Consider the following 21,717-nt stretch of genomic DNA (forward strand, 5'->3'; position numbering starts at 1 on the left):
ACGTGGTCTTTTGGACTGGCACTTGCTTGCATCCTCTCCAGAGCAAGATAAGATTCTAAGAATTAACTGTAAATTTGGCCTTAATGTTCCTTGTTAAAGCCAAATGTTTATAATCGGCTGAGTTTCATATTGTGTAGACACCCTGAATTTACTGGATGTGTTAGGGAACCACGGACCGAAACCGCCTGCCTTGGCCAGGCATGATGATAAATGGCTTGCATGAGTTGTCTCAGCAGGAGGTCCTGATAAGGAACACAGTGCTGTTGCTGAACACTAACCAGGAGAATTTGAGAGGGGCCAAAAGGAAGGAGGAGACGTCAGCCCACAATATGTTCTGCCAAACTCCCAGAAACCTTGCACTGGAATCCATCTTGGCTGAGAGGTGCGAGCCAAGAAGGCAAGAGGAGAGTTAAGAAGGATGCTGAGTCAGATCAAATATGGGTATGAGCAAGATGACTGGCCAGAGACTATCTGGAAAGCTAACAAGATAATCATTATCATAAAATGAGACTGCGAGCCACGTGGCAGAGCAGTTCTCCTGGGTTCCCTTACCTTGTTGCTTTCCGTCTGGGCACCTCTTCCCAATAAAGTCTTTTGCTTTGTCAGTATGTGTGTCTCCTCAGACAATTCATTTCCAAGTGTTAGACAAGGGTCCACTCTCAGGCCCTGGAAGGCCTGAGGGTCTTCCAGTAACAGATGCCCCATTCATTTCATAAGCTCTTTTTCATATATGTGCATGATCCAAATATGGAATGAAAATGAGTGGGCAGCCCATTCCAGTACCTGTTAGGCAGCAAAGTCACATGCCCCGGGGAAGAAGCAGCCTTAGGTAGAACTGAGCCAAGAGCGGCTTTAGGCAAGTACTTCTCTAGGTTTTTAATTTTTACTCATTCTTCTGCCTTTTTCATGTGACAAACACCTAATCCCTTCCTGTTGCCTCCCCAACCCAACTTCTTGTGGCTTAGGTGTACTACCTGTTCTTTGGCAGACAGCTGAAAATAAAATTTCAAAGTCTAAGCATATGTTTGCTCTCTTAATGTACACAACAGACAACTAAATCTGAACTTTGGAAAAAGTCTATTAATAATTGACAAATAACAGAATTGTCAGGATGTAGAAAGTAACACAGGGAAAAAAAAGAAAAACATCCCAGGGTTCGCAACAGGAAAATGCTCACCCGGCTTGTTTGCATCAGTGATTATGAACAACATGCTAAATCCATACTTCCAAAGTCTATATTTGACTATTATAAATCTGGGGCAAATGATCAGGAAACCTTGGCTGATAATATTGCAGCATTTTCCAGGTAAGAATTTTTTAAAATCATATTTAAAAATTACACAAAGACATTCTATCAAAACAAGATCTTTCAGCTTTAATGTTGATGGTATGGAATTATTTGTCTAGATAGTATGCTTAGTAGAGAGGCGATATTCATAGGGCTGTGAGAAATGTTGGGCTTTAAGCCTGTTTGAACATATTCCAAGCCTGGGAATCTTGAAAAAAGCTAACCCTAAGTTTCCTCACTTGGAATTATGTGGATACATACATTTTTATACACTTAACTCTGTATAAAAATGGTGATAAATTCTGATAACTCCATTTTCTTTTCCTCTGAGTATGACAGTGATGGTCTATTTTATGGTGTAGGAAACCATTAATATTAAACACAAGATAGCTGTCTTATCTGGTCAAACTAGATCGGATGGTTGCCTCAAATGTTCCCATCCTGCTGGCTTTCCATTATAATTCATTTCGATTACCATTGTCTAAATTTTCACCTTATATTCCAGTTTGTCCATATAGCATTACTCTTTCAACTTTGTTGTTTCATCTCTCCTTCAAAGTGCTTCATCTCTCTTCCCAAATTAGTTTTCCCTTGACTTTCATATTTCAAAGCCCAAGATGGTAGATGTCATGGTTTATGCTTTCTATATGTAATAAAAACTAGAAACAAAATAACTTTAAAGGAGGAAAACCCTTTTTCTCTCAGCAATTAGGAAATGGTTTATTTGCTGGAGCAGGGGAGGTGAGCCCTCCATATACTATAGTCTTTGGGGCTCATTCATCTTATATTATAGCTTTTAGTGAAGCCAGCGAATGTTGTGGGCACTCATGGAAGGCGAAAAATTAAAGAAAACAGGCAAAAAGTACCCAGGGGAAAGAATCTGCCTGCCTTCCTAATTTCTTCTTTAGCCTAGAGCAAAATCAATCAAAATCATTTTTCTATGTGTAAGTTAGGAGAAATGAAATCATTCTAACCAAGGTGGTTCCTGGCAAGCAGCACCGATTCATCTGCAAATCAGTGCAGGAGCCTGAGAGTGGGGTGAAAGGGGGTGGGGGGCTTCCCAAAACTCCTTCAAGCCTTGACTTTGTCTCAGATCTTTTCTGGGACACAAGTGAGATTTAATAAATGCTGGGGGAGCCATGGGAAGGGAAAAGTTGGCAAAGAGTGGAGCGGCCTAAAATTCTGCATGATTTTTTCCAACTGTTATGTAATATTTTGGGGTCCCTTCAACATGTTCTGCTCTTGGAAGATGCCCCTTCTTGGGCCCATCTCAACTCTGTTCACCAGGTGATGTGGTTTGCCTATTAGTAGTCTACTGAAAGCAACACTTGAACCCAAATAGGTAATTTTAACCAAGGAAATTTCAGGGCCTTGACAGGATTATGGAGTTGGTGTCCCTCAGCATTCCTCGGGGCACAATGCTCAGGTGACCACCTACTCCACTTATACACAGCCTTCCTCACCCCCTTACCGCCCTTCACCCCATGCTAGTTGTTTAATTACCTCACATATTGAGACTCTCAATGGGCTCGATTCAGTACTGCATGCTGAGGATAGAGCAGTAAGCCAGATGAAGAAAGTTCTTGTCCACAGGAGCTTACATTCCAGTGGATGCACATTGACCTTGGGACTCCATAGTGCTGGTGGGTTGAATTGATGCAAACTGGACCCAAAACAATTGGCCCATTGGAGGTCTTTAAGAGGAAGCAAAGGGGTGTAGCAAAGAAGACAGAACACCTCTTCAACCCTAGAAATTCTAGAAACCTGGTGAGACACAGAAGACTGTGGTGATTTCCAAGATGTGGACTGGAAAAGTACCTCACAACTTCTGTGAATTACGTGGTTCTGCAGTGAGTATTCTCAGCTTACTCAGACTAAGTACTGAGTAATTTAGGGTGAAGACACAGATAATGAGAATGAGGTTTCAATGCCACCTTCTCCATGAACCTTGATCATTCAATTTTGTTCAGCTTTAAAGAAGGGAAAAATGTATTAATCAACTTTCTCTGGAGGAGAGAGGATTATTATCAACCACCTGAGGAGCTTTTATTGCAGCACACATTGCCTATCTAACATCCCAGTTCCTCTTTTGCTGTGTAACTTGCTGGGTGACCTTTCAGTCCTCACCCTGTGTCATCAAGCTGATCACATGGAACTAAAAATAGATGTTCTGCCGAGGTGGTGGTGGCTTTGGCTTGATGGGATGAAGGCAATCAGTCTGAAACCTCTCATTCTGATTCAAATGAAGATGGCAAAATAAACAAACTTCAGATAACCCCTTGTGACACAATGACAGAGTATTTTAAAGACAGTTATGACATTTATACCCCTCCCCATGCCACAAGTGTAGCAAACGGTCATTCACAATGACACCTTTTATCTCTGTACCCAGCTCTGACAACCACAATTTGGAGTTCTGGAGACACGGGCCACTTATGTGACCAAATGGTTGCTTGGAGATATTTCTGGCTAAGACTTGGGGCTCTAATACTACTGTGTCCACTCCCCACATAAAAAAGGACAAATAAAGTCAAATAGATAGAACCACCCAGAAGAACAGTTCCCTATTGCAATTATAACAGGAACAGAGAAAAACGTCAGCTTGCTAGGTTTTGTGGGGCCTGACTTGATTGGAGTTAATTTTCAAAAGAAGAGTACTTTGTTTCTCTTACACATTAACTCAGGGTATCTTTCTAAACCGTGATCTGCACATATTTTGTGGCTTCTTGTGAAATTATCATTGGTGGAATATAATTCTCTGATTTGGGTATTTAGAAGTCCTGTAATATTAGAAAAAGAAGCTCTCCTCATCCCTCGTGGATCACTTAGCGACCCGGAAAATTGTGTGGTTTTCTTTCAAATAACAGATGGTAAAAGTGAAATCATTCCCTCTCCTTAATATTTGAGAAGCAATCTACACTTACCAGTGGCACTGTCAGTGTTCTTCTCATAGGTGTAAATGTCACAGAATCATTCAGCTCATTTGCACAACAGGTAAGTAAGCTGCTTTTTCTCTTGCATTATGAAAAGCAGCTAATTGTCTCTTGTTTTTTGAAGAGTCACATGCTAAGAGATCTCTATCCCAGCACCCTCAGCTCCTCCTTCTCCTCCTCCTCCCTCCACGCCTCTTTTTCTTCCCCCTCTTCCCTGAAAACCACTCCCCCTCCCCACTTTGGACCTCAAAGCTGTGGCTTCTTTATCCAGAGAAGTGTTGACAAGCATACACACACACACACACACACACACACACACATGCCATTTCAGGAGATTCACAGGCCTTCTGAAACTTAACTACACACGGAGCCTTTCCAAAAATGGCTTGACTATTTAAATATGTTTACCATGCTGTGTTTTCTTCAGACTTAAATTCCTGCCCTCCTTCTACCTTTACCAGGGTGCCTCAGAGGTTGATAATAATTCAGTCAAATTTTTTAAAGATCTCTCGATATTACAAATGAATGGTTAAAAAGTATGATTACAAATACTGTGGTATATTTTATATACATATATACACACATTCTGTAGGTTTGTACATATATTTTATGTGTTTTTAATGCTTAGAATAATTAATGTGGAGAAATTAAGATGCAATATGATCATCTTACCGGACTTATTAATTCAGTGTGTTGAGTTGGTGGGATTCAATAACAGCACAGGACTTCAAAGCTGGGCGATGAACAGGTGTCTTCTGTCGTCAGTGAACCTCCTCTTGAGGACTGTGCATATCACCTGATTTATGATAAATTAAAATCAAGGTCCTTGTTGGATGTGAAAATGTTGCAGGAAGGGGGACCCCTTCCAGGGCCCGAGAGTGGGCTCTTGTCTAACACTTGGAAAAGAATTGTCTGAGGAGACAATCATGCTAACAAAGCAAGAGACTTTATTGGGAAGGGGCGCCCGGGTGGAGAGCAGCAGGGTAAAGGAAACCAGGAGGACTTTTCTGCCACGTGGCTCCCAGTCTTGGGTTTTATGGTGATGGAATTAGTTTCCGGGTTGTCTCTGGTCAATCATTCTGACTCAGGGTCCTTCCTGGTGGCGCACGCATCGCTCAGACAAGATGGATTCCATTGAGGAGGATTCTGGAAAGTTGGTAGGACATATCACTGGAGTATCCTCTCCTTTCGACTTTTCCTGAATTTTTCTGGTTGGTGGTAGCTTGTTAGTTTCATGTTCCTTACCAGGACCTCCTGTTTAATAAAACTCATGCAAGTGTTTACTATTGGGCCTGGCCAGGGCAGGCTGTTTCAGTCAGTGGTTTCCCTAACAAAATGGATCCCAACTTTTGCCCCACTTATTTTAACTCAGGAAACCTATGAAAGAGGTTTATTATTCAATTGACTCGATTCTTTTGTCAATCTTCATAACTTTTTCCAAAGTGGAGGTCCCATAAGAGCAGAGTCCAAGGTTATAGTCAGCTACTGTTTTATGTAAGACTGTGGAAAAAAAATCACTTAAATTGGGGGATGGGATTGGGTGGGGCTTGGAGAGCTATTGGAATTACCTGACAAGGTTAGTTGTAATTGCTCTTTGGAAAATTTCAAAATATGGAGGACTTTCTAGAGAACCTACATTTCCCACCCCATTGATCTCATCTAATTTGGCCTAGGAATTGCATTTTGTGCATTGGTTGACGGGCGTCTGTAATGCCATTCTCAAGGCGGGAAATAACGTGTGTGGGAAGCAAGAACAGTTATTTAAGTGACTGCGCCACCTCGTGGACAAGCCTAAAGCTACTGCCTGGAGATGGAAGGGTTTTGCCTTGCCTTAAAAAGGGGAACTGGATATTTGAAAATGTTCTTTCTGCCACACACACACACACACACACACACACACACACACACACACACGGCTGATGCCCCGCAGCTCTGTGTGTATGCTTCATAAAAGCTTTCATTGTTTCCTCAGCTCTAAGTAAATATTAATGCCTTCCAAGGCCAGCGTGCCAACGGCTGCTATTAAATCTTTTTTCTCTGATTCTAATAATACACTTAGAGATGATTGGTAGTAAAAAACTCTCTTCAAGGCTTCTTCCTCTCCCCCATCAGAGTGGAGATCAAAGAATTATGCTGTGAGGGTCAGTCGAGAAGAAAAGACTTCCAGCAGCAGAGCATGTGGTGTGACAGAAAATCATGACAATTATGATGTTCAAAGGAATTGCAGAGAAATCACAGTTAAACTTCTTTATTATGCTTGCAAGTGCTGGATGTTTTTACTTTATTATGTGAGGAAGGGTTATATTACAGACCCTTAGCTATTCCTCAAGGCAACACGAAGACAGAATTTCTTCTTCTGCTACAGGAAGTAGGCTTCAATTAAGACTTGGGAGGTTCGATTTATTTTGGTGACTCCCTTACTAAATCACACTTCACTGTATTAATAAAAAATCTTGATCTATCTGGAAGCAGAGTTAAATCTAGGTCCTGAAAGGTGAGTGCTAGTTAGGTATGTATGTGTGTGTACTCACATGTTTATTGCCTTAGTGCTCATTAGAAATGGGGCTGTATTTTTTTCAGTTTTAATCCGTTACTAATGAGGAGAAGATAATCCTGAACAAATAGGAGATACAAATTTTGCTGAGAGAAAAGAGAACTAGTTTTCCTGTAAAATTTACTAGTTTGATTCTTGGTTTGTTAGTAACTTTCATTGCTACACAAAAGTATAACAGAAAAAGTAATTTAAGATAATGTTCAGGGGTCAAAAATTCAAGCCAAAAACTCCAGTCTTTGCCAAATAACATTGTTGATGAAAATGCTCAATTAAACTAAAATAAAAACTTCCCTTATCATCATACTTCAATGGATACTGAATTCAGATCAAGGATTTTGAAGAAACCACATCAAATTTTAAAAGTAGTTCCCTGAAGCTACTGTCTGTAAGAAAAAAAAAAAAAAAAAACTGATGAAGTAGACATAGAATATCTTCTTAAACTCTAATCTAACCTCTATGCCATTCTATACCATCTTGAAAATGGCTTGGAAGAAGTGAAATGAAAGCTATAGTCACACAAAAACCTTTAAGTGAATGTTTATAGTGGCATTATTTATAATCACCCCAAGTTGAAAGATTCCGAATGTCTCTTATCTTGAGAATGGATAAACAAACTGTGCTACCTTCTTACAATGGAATACTAGTCATCAACCAAAGAGAACAATTATTGATGCATGCAGCAATATGGGTGAATCTCAGAAGCATTAGACTAAGTGAAAGAAGCCAGACGCAAAAGTCCACATACTAGAGCTGACCTTTGAAAGTGGGTTTGAACTGAGCAGGTAAACTTATACACAGATTTTTTTCACTGAATAGGTGCTACACGATCCATGAATCCTTGAATCCGTGAATGTGAAACTGGAGATCTGGAGGGTCCGACTGTAAAGTTATACCCAGATTTTCCACTGCGCAAAGGGCTGACCCTTGTCCCCCACCCCGCCCCCCGCCTTGTTCAAGGGTCGACTATATATAATCCCATTTGTATGATATTCTTGCAAAGTAAAACAATAGGGACAAAAAAAATGATGAGTGGTTGTTAGGGGACTGGATGGGGGAGAGTTTCACTACAAAAGGAAATGGGGCAAATGTTCAGGATGACTGAACTGTTCTAGATCTTGATTGTCTGGTTACACAACTTCATGCATTTCTCAAAGGGCAAAAAACTGTACACTCAAATGGGTTAATTCTATAAAGTGTTAATTATACCTTACTAAGAACAATGGCTTGAGAAGTTTATTATTCATCTTATTGTTAACTTTCCATCTTAGCAACCATTAAAATTTACCGCATTTCCTTGAGCTTTGTAATGGACTTTGCTTGCTGGGAAAAATAGAAGAATATTTTCTCTTTCTAACTCAAATGTAATGTCAAAGCTTTGGTTATGCTTTTGAAATTCTAAAAACCTTTTTTTTTTATTTTTCAAAAATTCTAGGTGGAGGCTTTATCCACGAATGCTCCGGAACGTTGCTGAAATAGACCTGTCGACTTCTGTTTTAGGGCAGAGAGTCAGCATGCCAATCTGCGTTGGGGCTACTGCCATGCAGTGCATGGCTCACGTGGATGGGGAGCTTGCAACTGTGCGAGGTAGGAACAAGGTTCTCACTCAAAGGGATAGAAATGGGCTAACATTTAGTGACACCCTTCTCTGTATGCATCAAGCAAACACTTCCCTGGATGTCTTTATACTCACAAAAGTGAAGCTCATTGACTGGCATCAGAATGCCTGTTCTTGCATGTCCTGCTCTTCTACCTTCTCACTGTACGACTCTAGCAAGATACTCAGTTTTATCAGCTGTAAAATAGAGATAAAAATAGTACCTACCTCCTTGGGTTACTGTGAGGATTAACTGAGTTCACATATATGAAGTATCTAAAACAGTGCCTGGCACAGAGTAAGTAATGGCTCAATGACTTTTAGTTGTATTATGAGTATCGATATCAATAATTCAAAATATCAAGGTCTTGAGAAATGGCCTCACTCATGGTCACACAGCTAGGCAGTACAGAGATGGACTCAACTTCATGGCTACCTAATTTCAAAGCCCTTGCCACTTCCCCCAAACCACATGATTCTCACCATCAAAGAGCAAATTCAGTGACTTGGTTGGTTGTGTTTTCTGCCATGGTTTTGGACCATGATTCATTTACTGATAGGTTATATTCCCAGTAGAGCATTTCCAACTGCCTTAGGAGGGAATGATGAGAAATTCAAATATGATATGCAGAAATTCCTAATTAAGGCTAATTTATTAACTTCCCAGTCCCCTAGCAACTATGAACGTTTGAAAGGATATGTGCAGTGATAAATCTCCCCACATTCTGCTTCAGAAACACATATAAAAGTTGGTAATGAAGTCTATCTGATTTTTTTTTTTTTTTTTTTGATGCTGAGCAAGGCAGGAAATTCAGGACCAAAGAGCAGGAACTAAATACTATTTTTAAACATTTTAATTTTAAGAATTAAGGATCTTGTGGGTTCACTTCCCTCCTTGAAATGTCTTCCACAAAATACTGCCTAGACTGTCAGCATGACACAGTGAACTTGTGCTAGAGAGACTTAGGTCAGAGTCTGGAGTCCCTTTAATTCTAGGACCACACACAGATAAGTGTGGCCCCAGCCATTTGTCTACAATAATCCTGAAATATGGAGAAGGAGAAGGGAAAAAAGGGAAATGTATCGGTCTATTTAAAGTTAGGATAAGAGAGGACTTTCCAAGAATGTTATAGACAACAACCAGTGAAACAAAAGCAAACAAATCAGCACACACACAAAAATGGAAATTTCCACGCTCTCAAATATCTATAAAAATTTAAAACAAATGGCCAACTAAAAAGAATTGAAAAATGAGACGGCAAAGAGTTAATGTCCTTCCTGTGTAAAGAGCTCTTTTATTTGAATAATAAAATAACATATAATCCAAAAATGGAGGAAAAGATGTAATTGAAAAAAGACAAATAAGACATTCACACATGGAGGCATAAAAATAACAAATAAACATATGAAAAGTATTCAATTTTTATCCCATCCATAACTGTCAAATATAAAATTATTGATAATTTTATTTTCTGAATATCAAATTATTATTTTAAGATTAGATACGGTGATTAGGTTATATGCATGTTGAAAATGTGCATTTTCAAATACTAGTAGGAAGAGTGAAAAATAGAATAATCTTTTTAGAAAATAATTTGGCACTGTGTATCAAAGCTTTGAAAATATGAATTCCAAGTGATGCTATGAATTCTCTTCTAGGAATGCCAAGGAAATAATTATGATTTTGAAGAATGACATCTTTTCAGGGATTTTCATGCCTGTTATTTTTAATAAGAAAAAAGTCAGGAAAAACACTCGAATGTCCCATATTTGGAGATTGGTTGCAAAAAAAAATATGCATAAATATGGGATAAACATTTAAAAATCATATTATAGAAAGAGTTGAGTGGCATGGAAATATGTTACAACATAATAATTTTTAAAAAGCAGTTACAAACAATAATAAGGTCATATAATATATTTATTTTGAAGACCAAGAATGTAGACCACATTTTACAAATTTTTATTTATGAGTGATGGGACTATTCCTGACTCTATAGTCTTCTTATTTTTGATCCATATGTATACAATTTTTTTGGAATTATTTTGCAAGAAGAGACCAATAAAAGCTAAATTTAAAAGAAGAGAGAAAACTGGAGAAGGAACCATGGAGAGAGTGGAAGTGAACAAAAGGAAGTGAAGAAGGCAATAAGCAAAGCTCACTTGGTAAAACGCCCTGGAGCCTGTAAAGTATTTTTACATATATCATTTTATTTGCTATTTGACAGGTGTCACTGTCCCCATTTTATGGGCAAAGAGCTAGTTCCATAGAAAGCAGGTTTTCATAATTAAGTAATTGATAGGACTTATTCTCCAGATCACTTCTGATGGTTCCAAGGTCACTGCTCCTTGCTTTTGCTGGGGGTGGGGTGGAAAGAAAAATGAGAAGAAAGTTTACTTAGAAACTATAATTTGACAGCCTAGGCAGGACTATTTTATGTAACATTATTTCCTTCTAGCACTAACCATGAAACATTATTAAATGCCTATTGGAGTCTTATCCCTTTAGATTTATTTATTTATAAAATGATTACCATGTTCCAGGCACTTTTCTAAGCACATTACAAGTATTAAAACATCACATCCTCTGAACAGCCCAAAGAAGTAGGTACTATTATTAAGCCCATTTTATACAGGAGAAACAGAGGCACACGGCAGATGCCCAGGGTCACACAGCTCATAAATGATAGAGATGGGATTCAGACCTAGGCAGTCTGGCTCCAGAGTCTGGGCTCTTAACTGCCTTGTGCTGCTTTTAATTTCCAGAAAATCCCATAAGTATCACAAGGGGAAGCCCATTTATCTGTAAATCACATTCCCTAAAAGTAATTAATTTGTCACTTAAGGTGCATGCAGAGCAGACCCCCCCGGGGGAGTGCAGGAGACTGAAATACTTGATAGACATTAGCATAAGGTAGAACAGGCAGAACAAAGAGGATGTGGTGACACTGAGGACACAGAGGAACTGGCAACGGAAGGTTATACACACCTAGCTTGGAGAAGCCAAGATCCTGAACACATTCCTGTCAGGGCAGTGACATGACTGTTTATGTTCCAGATTTGTGGTAGAATCATCCCTCAAGGATTTCAACATTCTTAAGGTTTTCTTCGACCTTCCAATTACTGTCTATGGATTGATGGTCTTTTTAATATTAAGATTAATCCCCCAAACAGGTGGTGATCAGCTCATAACAAAGAGTATTCCTTGGCTGGTACATTTTGGTGGTGGGATGGATAGGTTACTTGGAAGGAAAGAATGTGTGCCTGGAACAGATGCTATTGGTGCTCAGGATATATTCCCTTATTACTTCCCATTTCTATCAGAACCTGCAACTCTTTGCCTAACATTTTCTCTGGCAGCAGGAGCTGATGAATGGGGGTGGTGGTTGGAAGCAGGTGAGTGGAAGGACATCCCTCTGGCTGGTGGATAAATACCTCAGCTCTCTTTGATCAGGGTAACTGAAGCATCTTCTAATACCATCACCCAGGGTTTCCCTAATAAGACTGAGCCCCAGTTGCCTTCAGAAGTTACCTGCCCATTAGCACACCCTTCATTGGCTGCCTCCCATCCCTCTTTCACTTTCCTACTCCGTCAGCTCGCCCTGCCATCATTCTCAAATAAAAGACTCAGGCTCATAGCGTTGTCTCATTGTCAGCTTCTGGAAGAATGCAAACCAAGACAATGACTAACTGAATATTTGTACAGCCACAGGCAAATTTAAGGAAGAGTGGAGAAACCTACGTATTTGGTAGACACTGCTTTCTTTTCTCAAAACTCAGAAAATCAACATGGAATTATGCAGCTGATATTTGATTTACTCTATCATTTCCAAATATGGAAACTCTCTCAAGCTAGCCTGATCCTTGGGGAGACTGTGAGATCTATGGATGCTGTTGTGGAGGATTTTTTTCCCACCTTCCTAATTATCTGGACCCTAATCAAGTTTTCTTTTTTCCAGGGTCTTGGTCCCTAGCTAGAAGGAGAAATTGGGGCCACGTTCAGAGGATATGGGTTAGTTAGACGTCATCTCTGGAGAAAGTGTTCCTGTTAGCCTGGTCAGTAAGAGTAGGTGAAATCAAATCCCCAGGGAATGGTCTGGCCTGAATAATTAGAATGAGCATCTAGAAAGTTCTGGAAGTTGCCACGGTACCACGATCTTGCCTTCCCAGCTGGTTCTCTAGACTTCTTCACAGAGCCTTGCTTCAGGGGTCCTTTGGCCTTTCTCCTCACCGCTGTAGGACACATCCCTGTTTTGAACTAAGCCCAAGAACAGAGCTTTCTTCTTTACATGACTGTGTGGTCGTAGAGTGACCAATGGAGCTACTCTTTCTTCATTTTCTAAATGGCAACGAGTATAGGGTTGCCAAATAAAATACAGGGAACTAGTTATAGTTGCATTTCAGATAAAAACCAAATCATTTGTAACTGGGTATCCTATGTTTATTTGCTACAGCCGGCAACCCTAGTTAAATGAGAGATCTTACCTCTAGAGGCTCTTGTGAGGGTCACATGAGATAAATACTAGGAAAAGCTTCCCAAAATGGGGCTCAATTTTTATTTGCCCCTGAGATTCCAAGTCCCTAAAGTATTTCTCTCCCATACATTAAAAACTCACTTTCATGCTCGCGCAGTGGTTGAGAATCTGCCTGCCAAAGCAGGGGACACGGGTTCCAGCCCTGGTCTGGGAAGATCCCACATGCCGCGGAGCGACTATGCCCGTGAGCCACAATTACTGAGCCTGCGCGTCTGGAGCCTGTGCTCCGCAACAAGAGAGGCCTCGATAGTGAGAGGCCTGCGCACCGCGATGAAGAGTGGCCCCCACTTGCCGCAACTAGAGAAAGCCCTCGCACGGAAACGAAGACCCAACACAGCCATAAATAAATAAATAAATAAAATTAAAACAAAACAAAACAAAACAAAACAACTCATTCCATTTAAAAACAAAAAACAAAACAAAAAAACCCCTCACTTTCAGAAAAGTATACTCCGTTTATAATACCTTAGTGGGAGTAAAAAATTGCACTTTTTACTTTGTTAAAGATGTTTTTGTTTTAAGCTTTATACAGGAACCTCAAAAAATGCCTTTAAGGGCCAGGCTGGTAATGTAAATGTCCAAGGAGGGATGAAGTTAAGAAAACAATAATGCAGGCTCAGTGGTGGAGAGGGTACCAAACCTAGATTGCAGGTTCCATTGAAGGAGGGCAGCCACACCTTGGCACTAGCTAACTGATGCCCCATGGGAGTGAGGATGAGGGGTGGTTGCCAAATCCTCAAAAATTTTAAGAGAAGCCAGAAATCTTGATTTTTATGTGCAATGTCCTGGTTTTTAAATGTTGGCAAATAAATCAAAATTCTTTAAAACACTGTTTGGAGCAACAATGTGTGGGCCAAGGCAAATACTTTTGTGGGCTACAACTGTCCCCTGGGCTGTCCAGCTGGGGCATCTGATTTATGTGGAAATTCACCACTAACTACTTTCACTCTCTAGGATTATGTTTCCTCACTGATAAAGTGAGCTGCTTACATGAGATCAGTGGTTCACTTCCGGTGTCCCAAGGAGGCTGGAGTTGTTTCCAAGGATCTCAAAGAAGTTAAGTGTGTCACTGAGCACGCAGCTACTTGTGTTGCTTGTTGGGACTGAAAAGAACAGCGCTTTAAAGAAAAAGTTCTGCTGCTAAGACCAAAACAAAGAGAATACACCAAAACATAAAACTCCCAACAGGAGTAGATGATCTTTACAATTTTTTTCAGCATATAAATAAATTGTTTTGTGCCCTTTTAAGATGTCATCAAATACAAAAAAAGGGACCAAAGTCAAGACCTGCCCCTCTTGACATTTCTGAAATCCCCCCTCTCTCCCTTACTTTCTACTCTATGCCAGCCCTGGAGGATATAGACTGTGGCGTGAGCATCCGCCTACATTGGATTTTCATTTCTCAAAACTGCATTCTTGGGATAGAAGAGAACGATCAGATAATTACTGATCTCTAGATCTTGCTGAAGACAAATAGGTGTTTAATAAATGCTTACATAAATTTTAAAAGTGATACTTCAAAGTCTTGTGGAAAATGATGATAGCGAACATTTATTTAGCAATTAATGTGTGCCAGGCAATTTGAATTTATTAACTCAGCTATCCCTGACCACTGTCTTAAAATGTGTGAGCCCAAAGCCCTGAAGATCTTTCTCTGACTCCTGTGAATGTGGAAACTGAGGCTTGGAGAGATTAAATACCTTGCTCAAGGTTATTAATCACTTACACAATGCTGTCTATAATACCCTGGTCAGTTACTGATATTTCCAAATGTCATTAACTGCAGCAAGACCCCTAAGGCAAGCTGTATGCTATAGTCTTGGAATATTTACTATAAATGTTCTATGTTTTTACAGTTTTATCCTTTTAGTTTTGAGACTATGGAATAAGCCACAGAATATGAAACTTATTAGGAAATAAGAGCCTTGTGCAAAATTCAAGAGCATAAATAAAGGGGCTTGAATTTTAAACAAATGAAAATTAAAACTCTCTTAAGATGGAAGGAAAATAACCAGAAAACACTCAGTGGAGAGCAGTTTGCTATGCATTGTTTTATGAATAAGAGATTTATTGCAGTGGATGATTTAGTCAACATTTTAATAATTGACCATTATTATAATATTTAAGCAGTCATATAAATGCCTCTACTTATAATGGCATATCGTTTGAAACTCTACTAGATTGTTTTTTGATTTTTTAAGTTTTATCCTTCACATAAGCCTCAGGGATGAATACAGAATCATTTCTCCAAAATATTTAACATATTGAAGAAAATAGCAATAATAAACATAAATGCTAGTAGCACATAAGGGAGGTGGTCTCATTAGGTTAAATTTCCATCTTGCAAAATAAGTAGAACATTTCTGATTTCTCAGAGAACCAATTAACAAAATGCTTACTATAGCATTGAGGCTTTTAGGACATTATGGTGAAAATCTCTCTGGTTTTATGCCCAGTAGCTGTAATAAAATTTTATTTTGTTCTCCGTGGAGGTACACATTAGCTCTTTTGCTCCATTTAATCATGGGACATCAAAAAGAAAGAGAAAAAAAGAGATTAAATATTTACTTATCCTTTTGCTTCTGACTTGTTATGTGGACAAATGCCACATGAGGGAGTGCTGGGACCTCAAATAGAGAAAGATTAAAACCCACCTAATGCATTCCAGGAATGCTCGGCATATTAGTAAATTCTTATTAAACTGTCAAAAAAAAAAAAAAAAAGATTTAAAAAAGAAATTCCTGCCCCTGGATGCAATTAGAGGCTACCACACAGGATTTGATGGGTCATAAAACCATTAAATCTAAACACTTTCTTCTTGAGTCTAAAAAGCCAGAACATTCCAAAGTGAAGTTTTGGGACTCAGCTATGACTTGGCCACCTATTAAGGTGCAGGTGGAACAGATTGCAGAGTAACACAAAGACCCCAAAGAACTGAATTAGGGTGTAGGCAAGAGCTTTAGCTGTTGAATTTTCTGGATTTTCCGAGATTAAGTGATCAACCTTAACACTGAGTGAAAGACCATTCAGCAGGAAAAATTGTCATTTCCTTTGCTCCAGACTCAAACGACGTATTGTTGAAAGCTTTATTGATATATTTATGTGTTGTACTAGGTGATCAAGTAGATATACATTTCAGCATACCTACAAGGAAAATATCACCATTATTCTTAATTTTATCTAAATCCAGGAAAAGCACCAGATTTGCTTTAAATGAAATTTTACTCTTTCTGAGGTGAGTGCTTTTTATGCACCAGGTGCTTGGACTTTACATCCCTATTATTAATCCTCGCAATAGACCTGTGAGGTCATTATTATTTATCATTCTCCTCAGTTGACAGTGGAGGAGAAGGACACCTTTGGTCAATGTCTAGTGTTGGTCAGTGGTTAAGATGAGGTTTGTTGATCTGTTTCACTCCAGAGTTTGACCCAGTTATTTGTCTTCATCCATTATTTTATCACTTTTACTGAGAAGAAACAAAAGTACGGAGGAATAAAGGAGAAAGGATAGCTCACTAAAACTTTGTCCAAATTACATTAGTTAAACATTTGGAAGGGAATATCTCTTTACATCATTGTAGTAAAAAAAATCAATTCATACCTTTTCTTGCTTTTATTTTCAAACTCCTTTATCTCAATTTTGTGTTCTGGACCTTCTTTTTCAATAATCAAAAGTCAGTGGACAGGCTCTTTCTGTACATACACTCACTCATGTTACATCTACAGACACATGCATATATACATATAATATATATTAATGATTATGGACATCTTATATATGCATATATATAAATGTATAATTCATATATAAAATTTTTCAAAAAGTGATAGATTCAGTGTTGAAATCACTTTGCAACGAGACAAACTTCATTAATCCAAAACAGCTATTAAAAAATTAGACTCCAGCTATCTTAAAGACCAACATCAAGTGAAATAATTTCTAGTATTTTGCACCAGAATTTCAACTATTGATCAGCTTTCTCGAGAGCATAAGATTGCTTCTTCTCAAATTATTAGTGTGCCTGATGACATTAAAGATGTGACAGTGAAAAGTCAGAGGCTGACATATATATTCCAATACTGAGGTTGTTAAATTGAGAGAGGTTGATTGAAGTCACCACGTGCAAACCTGATACTCCTTGAAACCATCGCTAAAAGGCATCTCACTGTGGTGTCATCTCCATGCCATCAGCCAGTTATGACAGGACCTGATGACTCAATAAAATGACAGAATAATAACCTGGGAATCATTATAGTAAAGCTAATGTTTTTGTCTATTGCAGAATTCTGCCCCAGAGATAAAGTAGGAGCAAGGAAGGGAGGGCTAAGATGTCATTGGGCTAACTGTTCCTTGAAAATATTTCCATACAATGAAAAAGAGTTCTTGAGGTGTAGTGACATTATGACTGCTCAAGATTACTGTTCCAAATTCAGACAATGAACCATCATGAAAACACTGGTTTCTTGGCCTTTTGGGGCAGTATTTAAATTGGTTAAATTTTCTAAATTGTACATGAACATTTGTGTGACCACTTCTAAGTATTTCACTCATAATTATAGTAGAAGTTTTGTTTTTCCCTTAGATGACTGACTTCAGAACATTCTTGTTCTGGGTAATCTCAATGATAACTTTAGACATTAAGACAATAATGTTAATTGTGTCTTTAACAAACCTGTGTAATAATAGTTCCTGTGCAAAGAAAGGCTGACCCACTCATTGGCTGGTAGGGTACACTGGTAGTATGAGAACACTTCAGTGTGTCAGACCCTGTGTTTAGAACCACACAACTGCTTGGTACTTTGTCATTGCATATTTTCCCCATTACATAATGACTTCCTGTGCAGAGGACAAAATGCATTTTCTCAACAAAATTTTCAGCACGAGCTTTTTAATCAAATGCACCTAAAAAAACCCATTTGGGCCCTTTCATCATATTACCCCCTTTCCTTTAAATACGTAATTTTGGAAGCTTAACTCACTTTTCCCATATAGGAGAGTTATTTTCAAAGAAATAATTTGTACCCAAAGTAGCACATTGCTTAGTTACTCTGCTCTAATCTGAGTATATGATTTATCCCACGTGAATTAATGTTCCAAATAACAGACATTGACTCCCATTGATAACTAATAGTTTACATTTTCTCTGTTGTTGTTTTTTTTTTTTGTGGTAGTGAATAAACATCATTCTCAAATGTATTATAATTCTCTTCCTTGTCAAGCCTAGCATGATGAACTTTAGTTTTATTTGATGATTCAGCAGCTTATTTATATGTGTAAGGTTGTTGGTCCTGACAGTAAACATTTGGAAGCTATTTTATACTGGTAAATTGTGCATTCTTAACTTTGAGAAACAGCTCCTTCTTCTTCCTCATCTTCTGTCATTTTATTTTTATTCTGTTGCTTATTTTTGCCTTGAATTTGAAATCTAGGAAGCTAGGCAAATCCTGGATAAGCAAGGTTATAAAATATGTCTGATAATGGTTAAGTGTGCTGAGAGGTTGTTACTGTAATGCAATTTAGTTCCTTGACTTTAAATCTAGCAAAATATGAATGCATAAGAAAATGTTGCAAAGGTACCTGTGCCCCTCTCCAGAGGGACAACAATGGAGAAGAAAGATTCAGCAGTATGTGGCTGGCAACTGACAAGACAGAAGCCAGCTGCTACCCCCGCTAACACCACTGGTCAGTTTCTCCCTCCTGTTTCCTATAAGGTCCTATCACTACTCAGGCCATCAGATATATCCAATTAACTTGCATGAGTCCTTGTGAAAGAAGATATCTACTTCATTCTTCTTAAAGTATCGTCCATGAAACAGGCATCAGCATCACTCGGGAGCTTGTTAGAAATATAGAACCTAAGTCCTATCCCAGACCTACTGGGTCAGAATCTGAATTTTATCAACATCCCCATGTGATTCCTATGCATGTAGAAGCTTGAGAAGCACTGGACAAAGACTTGGAATGAAAATTTCTGGTGGTTCCCAGCCAAAGGCATAACTTAAATCCTCAAAGATGAAACAGTTTTGGGTGTAGCATGAATACCATTTCCATCCGAAGATCCTCTAAGATCTTCTGAGAGCCTGCTGATTTCGTGATGACTGCCTGCAATGAGCAGGAACTGCGAAGCAGACTCTCAGATACACAAGAGAGACGTGTACAAAGCAGTTTTCAACTAAAGAACTGGGACAGGCAGACTTAGCATCCCCTAAAATTTAAGGCCAAATAGGTTTCCTGTCTTCTCTGCTTCACATCCAGATTACCTGGATTAGAAGTAAATGTTGTCATTAGGCTTGATGTAAAATGAAACCCTGGCAAAATTTAGAAATACAATTGCATTCCTTAGCCACAGGGAGTATTTTGCCAGTTCATGCTGCTTTGCAAAGCTATTTACCTGTTCTAGCCCAGCCAAATTGCTAAACATCGGAGTTTAGCATTTGCATCAACCCCAGGGGTGGCTGCATTCATATCTAATATGAAGTGATGTAAACCTTGGTAGTTGATTACAGGTTTCATAGTGTAGGAAACTGAGTTATTTCTATTGAATGGTGGTCTGGGGAGGAAGAATTAACTTGATCTTATGCCAGATTATTGCAAACCCTGAAGCATTTCCCCAGCCTAGGGCATGTAATTTAATTCTAATAAGAAATTTCATTTGGACAGGTCTGAGGATAACTTTTATTCTGTTAAACACAATGCACCAACATTTTCCACTAGCCCATAGCTCACTTTGGGGTTGGGGGAGGGATTATAGCTGATGATAAACAATGATACTGATCTCATTATTTCCATATCATTATACTTGCAGTTGTATTGCAAATAAAAGAGGAGAGAAACCAAAAAGTGTAGGGAGAATTTGAAACCATTGCTTCTAGGTATTACTGCTTGATGGCTGGACTTAGCAAAAGCTGACAGCTGCATAGATTTACTACACACTTCTCTCCATGGAAATCTGTAGGCAAATAAAGGGTAGGCATGAGGAGTGGGGAAATGCATGTTTTTGTTACACCTCCTAGATTATTTGCTTTTGTTTTGTCCCTGACTTTCCAAAAAGATGTACACCCTCGGAATGTATTAATAGACATTATCAGCCCTAGCCCAGAATTCCTTGGCCTGGAGAAGTCTCCTCTCTCCCTTAAGTGCTTTCTTGCTTCGGGTAGTGAGAATTTGACTGTATATTTGCAAGGAGAAATGGGTGCCTTACGCATCAAAACCATTGCAGAGGAAAGCTGTGTGTTGAGAAGATTGTGAATAATGAGGAGAAATCCAGGTCCTCAGCAAAATTCTGAAAATTTAAAAAGCTATCTAGAACTTCTTTTCCCAAATAGTATTAGGCATTCTCTCGCTTAACCCTTTACAATTGTTTAGCTTTAGAGTTTTCCAGAAAACATCCACAAACATTGTCTCAGTGGACCATCTGACAATACTATGAAATGGGCAGGGCAGCAGCTGTGATTAGACAAACTTTGCAGATGAAATGTGCCTCATGGTTGGCAAGGCTGGGACTGTAGCCCAGGCCTTCTGACTCTCAATACATTGTATCTTGTCTTTCTGAGAGATAGATGTTATCACATAGGTCATTTATAGGGTTTATCTTTGATGTTTCAAGGTCCAAAACCTTACTAGTGTCTCTTTTAGTGGTGTGTGTGTGTGTGTGTGTGTGTGAGTGAGTGATATGCATTTTTTAATAGCAATGGCATAATGTATTACTGTTGCCTCTAAATAAAGAAGAAAAAGAAATGTCAAATATAAACAAAGTCTCAATATATCTAGAGCATTTAAAGTTTAGGTGTCTATCCTTGAAGATATATCTTAGGGATGATGAAACAAAGAAACAAAGAGCTTGTGGAAGTAAGGAAATTCATATGGGATCAATGTTTACTTAATGGTGTAGCCTCTTGGGTACGTTGTTTCTAGGATACCTTCACTATTATGAAAGCCAAGATTTTTAGACTTGGATAAATACTGGGGACCATCATCATGGGCAAGAGCCAGGCCTTGCCTTTACAGTAATATCACCTCAGAAATGATATCCATTTTGCCAGGAGTTGGGAAAAGGCGACATGCATTGGAGTTTTCTGTTGCTGCACCACATTTTGGGAATGGAGGTCTATGAAAGTTGACCCCTGCCCTTTGTAAAATGAAATCTGACAGTTGCTACTTTTGAGAGCAGGTGAGAGTTTCATTGTGGAAAATGAATAGGGAGAGAAAATGGACTTCAACAATTTTGTGCTTTTGACGCTAGACTAGGATAACTCGAATCAGAATTTCTCAACAAAATCTGACTATGCTAGGTAGTTTACAAAATTCAAAAGCTTGTAATTTTTGCCCCCCAAAGAACAATATGAGCTGGAAGGACACATGTTTATTTCTGAGGCCAAGGTGATATTTGAAACATTTAGCAACCAGTAGAGCAAAGACTTTGACCAATTGCAAGAGATGCTCAGGTGTTTTTCTCTAGTGCTCTAATGGTGGTCTGGACGTACCGAGCCCTGCCAGGCACCAGCCTTTAAATTGCTGTGTGGGTGTGTGGGGTTTGGGGAATCCAGAGACTCCTTAGTGAGAGAAAAGAGAGATGTCACATTGAAGGGACTCAGGAAGAGGGGTCATTTACTTCGGAGCCATGGTTATTTACAAACAGGAATGGAAGTATTTCAATATTTTAACAAGCAGAATTGTCATGCTGGTATGTACCAATGTAATTTTAGATCTGTCCTTAGTGGAGGCAGGAAAATTTTCAACTGTCTCTGTGAGTGGTCCTTGCAAATCCCAGGCTCCCTTATCTCCTTCTAACATAAAACTGTGTTGAAAACAG

At 38.9% G+C, this 21,717-nt stretch overlaps 1 protein-coding gene across 1 annotated transcript in view; it reads left to right on the top strand.

The window, feature by feature from the left end:
- Nucleotides 1-1,148: 1,148 nt before the first annotated feature.
- The window catches only part of HAO1 (hydroxyacid oxidase 1), a 60,443-nt gene continuing 39,874 nt past the window's right edge, over nt 1,149-21,717 (top strand). The window contains exons 1-2 of the mRNA XM_007165237.2: nt 1,149-1,306; nt 8,208-8,359. Of these exons, the coding sequence (XP_007165299.1) occupies nt 1,170-1,306; nt 8,208-8,359 (289 nt within the window). The 5' untranslated portion in view covers nt 1,149-1,169. The remainder of the gene's footprint in view (nt 1,307-8,207; nt 8,360-21,717) is intronic.

The sequence above is a fragment of the Balaenoptera acutorostrata genome, chromosome 15, assembly GCF_949987535.1.
Source record: "Balaenoptera acutorostrata chromosome 15, mBalAcu1.1, whole genome shotgun sequence".
In the NCBI taxonomy this organism is placed as follows: Eukaryota; Metazoa; Chordata; class Mammalia; order Artiodactyla; family Balaenopteridae; genus Balaenoptera; species Balaenoptera acutorostrata.